The sequence below is a fragment of the Mangifera indica genome, chromosome 5 (assembly GCF_011075055.1).
Source record: "Mangifera indica cultivar Alphonso chromosome 5, CATAS_Mindica_2.1, whole genome shotgun sequence".
In the NCBI taxonomy this organism is placed as follows: Eukaryota; Viridiplantae; Streptophyta; class Magnoliopsida; order Sapindales; family Anacardiaceae; genus Mangifera; species Mangifera indica.
This window is the reverse complement of record NC_058141.1, coordinates 9,805,504-9,810,025: the sequence shown is the minus strand read 5'-3', so window position 1 is coordinate 9,810,025 and position 4,522 is coordinate 9,805,504. Positions and strand designations below refer to the sequence as shown.

The 4,522-nt window shown below is 30.8% G+C and overlaps 1 protein-coding gene across 1 annotated transcript; it reads right to left on the bottom strand.

Moving 5' to 3' along the window:
• Positions 1-902: 902 nt before the first annotated feature.
• Positions 903-4,237, bottom strand: LOC123215902 (protein NUCLEAR FUSION DEFECTIVE 6, mitochondrial). Its single transcript, XM_044636187.1, has 3 exons — positions 3,989-4,237; positions 3,735-3,853; positions 903-1,152 (listed from the first exon to the last, which is right to left on the bottom strand). The coding sequence occupies exons 1-3, from the start codon at positions 4,159-4,161 to the stop codon at positions 1,133-1,135; spliced, it is 312 nt and encodes a 103-aa protein (XP_044492122.1). The 5' UTR covers positions 4,162-4,237; the 3' UTR covers positions 903-1,132.
• Positions 4,238-4,522: the final 285 nt, after the last annotated feature.

Genomic DNA, 4,522 nt, shown 5'->3' with positions numbered 1-4,522 from the left:
ACACATTTTTCAAAGTATTGAAAACGGTAAATTGATAGTCGAAGTAATAAAGATTTGTTCGTTGATTGAAACAGAAGAGTCGTATGGTAAATGATATTTAGAATCCTTGTTTCATGTGCAGTTTGTACATGTTAAAGGTTTTGCAGCCACAGAGATGAAATAGCAATTTAACCAGTAATATGCTGAGAGTACATAACTACCTCATCAAGTACTCGAAATTGAAGGTCTTCTGTTTCTGATTAAGGAAATGCAATGGCCAGTATTAGTTGGATTGGATTGTTCATGCAATTAAAAGTCAAGTAAGTTGAGAAAGAATATGAAAAACCCTAGATTTAGAGTAGAACCAAAAAAAGTAAAAAGGTGAGATTTTGGAAAAATTGCAAACTTGGGGTGAAAACAAGCTCTTTCATCTTATTTTACTTAAATGTTACTAGATATAATTATTTTAAAATATTTTTCATATTACTTGTTAATAAAAATATTTTTATTTTAAAAAATTAATAAATAAAGATATAATTATAATAAATTCAAAATTTTCTTAATAATAAAGGTATCTCTTATATTACCAATCACATCATCATTAATAATAAAAAATTACTGTAATATTTTATTATTTACAAATTAAATAAAGTAATTTTAATAAAAAAATAGATTATCAAAATAATTTTAATATATTGTGAATCAAACCCCACCTAATTCTAAGATGTTTACCAACCAAAATTACTCAACACTAAATTTTAAATATACTTATAAAAACATTGTTCGGCTTTACTTGAGATTTTCTTCAAATTTAAATCCTCTAACCTTCAATAAGAGAGATCGTCGGGCAAAATATTTTTGATACAAAATCATCCATAAATTGCTGTAAAAGGTTGTACGAAAAATGTAACATCACAAACTAATGGAGTCAATCAGAAACATGTTATGTTTACCAGATTATTTTCAAAACTCTCAAGCTTTGATGACATTTTATGAATGGCAATTGGCATTCTGATATTGTATGCAAAACTTAACCAGAAAATAATAGTACAAAAAGTTGTTTGCTCTCTCTTGTGAAGTTGGAACAAGAACATGCATTGAAACCTTCTCTTGTGATGATCATAATCTGCCTGGTAGGTGCTCTTAAGCCTTGCTATAGAGTTGTTGCAAATCCTGCCAATGCACAACAAATTACATGCATAATTTTTCAATCTAACAAGCACGAAAATAGATTTATAAAATAGAAAGACAGTGCATTAAGCTTTTGCACAATACTATTGCAGTTGATTGCATTGTCATTCAAAAGTAATTTGATCTTGATAATAACTTAGAAATTTAAAAAATTTATGTTGTTTTCATTTATCCCCTAATTTCAAGCTCAAAACAATCACTTGTTTCCTCACAACCAGCTTGAAAAACAAATGATTTCATTTTAACTAAATAGCCACTCCTTTCTGCACCTTATAGGTCTATTCATTCCAGCACAAAGACAAGCTTCACAGCAAGGATAGGTTGTAAAGAGACAAATCTTGAAGAACAATGATAAGATTCAAGATTAGCTTTTCACTTTGACATGGTTTTAGTCTGATTTCATATTTGATTAGAAGTAGGAATTTATTTTTTAAGCTTATCAACAAATAAAGACTTCTATTGTCAGTGTTGACATTGTTCATTATTATGGAATAAGAATATTAGTTTTTAATCCCTATGGGTAGTCTCTTGTTTTCTTTCTTCTATTTCTTCTGAATTCTCCTCCTTTCTTTTTGTTCTCACTAGTCTATACTCTCTATATCCTCTCTATTCTCTATAGTTCTATTTTGTCTCTCTTGTTCTTCTTCAGGCTTTCCATCAATAAAATATGGAAGAATTTTTCATGTATATTTTGCATGAACATGTCAGGATTAATGATTATTATTAATTGTTGATGCTTATCATAGGTGGAATTACTTACTTCTTCCTTTAGAATACAATGAGATGTTTATTCCATACAAGAATTGCTTTCAAGGTAAAAGATCTAGTCGAGAGTATGTTAATAAGATTTAACAATTATTACAATGAAAGGAGATGGGTGATCTTGGATGAGTGATTGCAAGATTCTTGGGTGGATTATGTAGTGACATATGAGATCAATTTGTCCTACAAACTACCATGCAACGTATGATGATGCACAATCAGTTCTACATGTTGAATTGCACTCCGAAGGAAGAATAAAATTGTACTCAACAACAACCTTACACTGCTCCACCTCCAAATCTAGAAGGAATTTCTAAAATAATAGAATATCTCAAGAATTACATGAGTAAGTCCCCAGTTAGCTTAATAAATTCATTGAGTGCAATTAAACATTAATCTAGTCCTTAACACGTAATATTTAATAGATATGATAGCTAGCACCAGTTATGTCAGTTGAATGAAAGTTAATTGAAGAGCCAGTAAAAATATGTGAAGATTACAATTCCTAACATATTAATTTTTTCATACTCCATTATTATTCATTTAAATAAATAACCAATATTTTTTAGTAGTTTTTTTATATTGATATAATAAAGTCATTTATCTTATTATAATAACAAACCAATTCAATTGAATATGTACCTTACAAAAAAATTACATAGTTTATTTAATAATTTATCATCATGAAGAAAAATAGCTCAAAATATTTTGTAAATTCAATGTTATGTTAGAAAAATACATATTTTAAAATTTTTTATTATAATATGTTACATTATTATCTTAAGTTTGACTTTATCAGGCTAACAATGAATTAAACATACAATTCATAAAAATTAGTTATAATTTAATTTTTCACAAAAAGTTTTAGGTTAAAGGGTAATTTTATCCAAACAAATTAAAAATTTTTATATTCCATTAGCAATACCTACAGTAAGTACACAATAGAATCCTATTTTATTCCCTTTCCCTTCTCATTTACCATTCCTATTCCAGTATCATATTATTCCATTAAGTAAACAAGCCCTCAGTTCTTCTATTCCAACTAGATTTTCCCCCTTTCTTTCTATTCTCCTCAGTCTATCCTCTGTTTTTGTTCTCTATTGCTCTATAATTTATCTTGTCTATTGTGCTCTCCTTCTAGTTCTCTATACTTGTACTAAAGAAAACTTATAATGCTTCTCTAATAGCACATTAAGTTTAAGATCTTCTAACCTTTACACTATTCTTAGGCACCCAAATCTACTGTACTATGCCAAGTGAAATACAATTTTCAACTCCCAATCGATTAAAACATTGCATACAAGAACACCTGGTCCCATCCAAAGAGAAGTATTTCCACACAGGAACTCTACTTGAGAAATAAATACCTTTATAGAATTCATTCAGTCCACCAATATGCACACAAAAACAACATTGCCCACAGTTCTTTTCTATTGTTGCCAGATTAAAAACATCATTATATCCACCAACCACTGCAATGAGATGTTTGGTATCTTCCAGAGACAAATCTAATTCAACTTTAAGAAAGTGATTCAGGGAAACAAAGTACCTTAATAAGATATTTGAGTACCTCTGAATAGAGCCAATAGAGAAAAGTAACCCAACTCAACTCAAAAAGAAAAAAAAAATCATATTTGAAAATACCATTCACTCTTTAACAATCATCCTTATTCGGTTCTAAACAGTTGTTAAATAGGAAATGTAAGAGTCACAAACAAGGTGCATAGAGTGGAAATTTAAGAGGATAATATTCAAGATAATGCTAATTACAAGCAACAATAAAATTCATAAAAGAAAAGTACCTTCTGAGAGACAACCCCAGTTCTGATTGTTCAAAGACAGCAAAGATGTGAGCAAGGCAGAGGCAGTAACACTATGTAAAGGCATCAAAGACACAGCCCCACCCAGCTCCACCGGAAGCCTGAACAAAAATAACCACACAAAAATCCATTTCAACCGAAAGAATGATTTACACAACTGAACATTTAACATTCAACAAAACAATAATAAAATAAATTTTTAAAAATAAACACAGAGTATGCTGTTGGAAGGTAACCTGGAGTTGGCGCGTTTGTGAAGAGATGAAAACCGAGAAGCGAAGGTGGGCTTAATGGGAGAAGCTAGTCCGGTAAACTTACTCGCCGTCGAAGCGGACGGCGAGCGGCTGAGAAGGGTTTTAGCTGAAGCAGAAGTCAGGTGTAGGGTTCTTCTCCCATAATTGGCCGCCATGCTTTTTACTTGGTTAGACAGAACCCTCGATACAAATGGTTTCTGCTGATGGGCTATCTCAACACAAGACGTCCATTTCTTCTGAATTCACCCCATTAATCACTGGGCTTCTGTATTGAATATTAGGTACTGAAAAACCCTGTTTTCTCTGGGCTTTACATCCTATAACAATCCAACAGAGCTGGATCTATTTTCAGCATAACCCCAGTGCAAACAAACCGTAATAAATTTTAGAAAGATTTCATATTTGTAAAGAATTCAATTCGGTTTTTTTTCAAACTGGCTGGATTGGATGTGATTTGTTTACGTGGGTTCCGGCAAACAACATTCATAATTTGAAAGCAAAAGGTACTTAGCGTTG

Bases quoted from the DNA above. Each gene is read 5' to 3' on its own strand.
- LOC123215902 (XM_044636187.1), bottom strand. From the start codon at position 4,161: ATGGCGGCCAATTATGGGAGAAGAACCCTACACCTGACTTCTGCTTCA. The intron at 3,854-3,988 runs GTTACCTTCCAA...ATTTTTGTTCAG, and splicing joins CACAAACGCGCCAACTCCAG to GCTTCCGGTGGAGCTGGGTG. The intron at 1,153-3,734 runs GTACTTTTCTTT...GTGCATTGGCAG, and splicing joins CTGGGGTTGTCTCTCAGAAG to GATTTGCAACAACTCTATAG.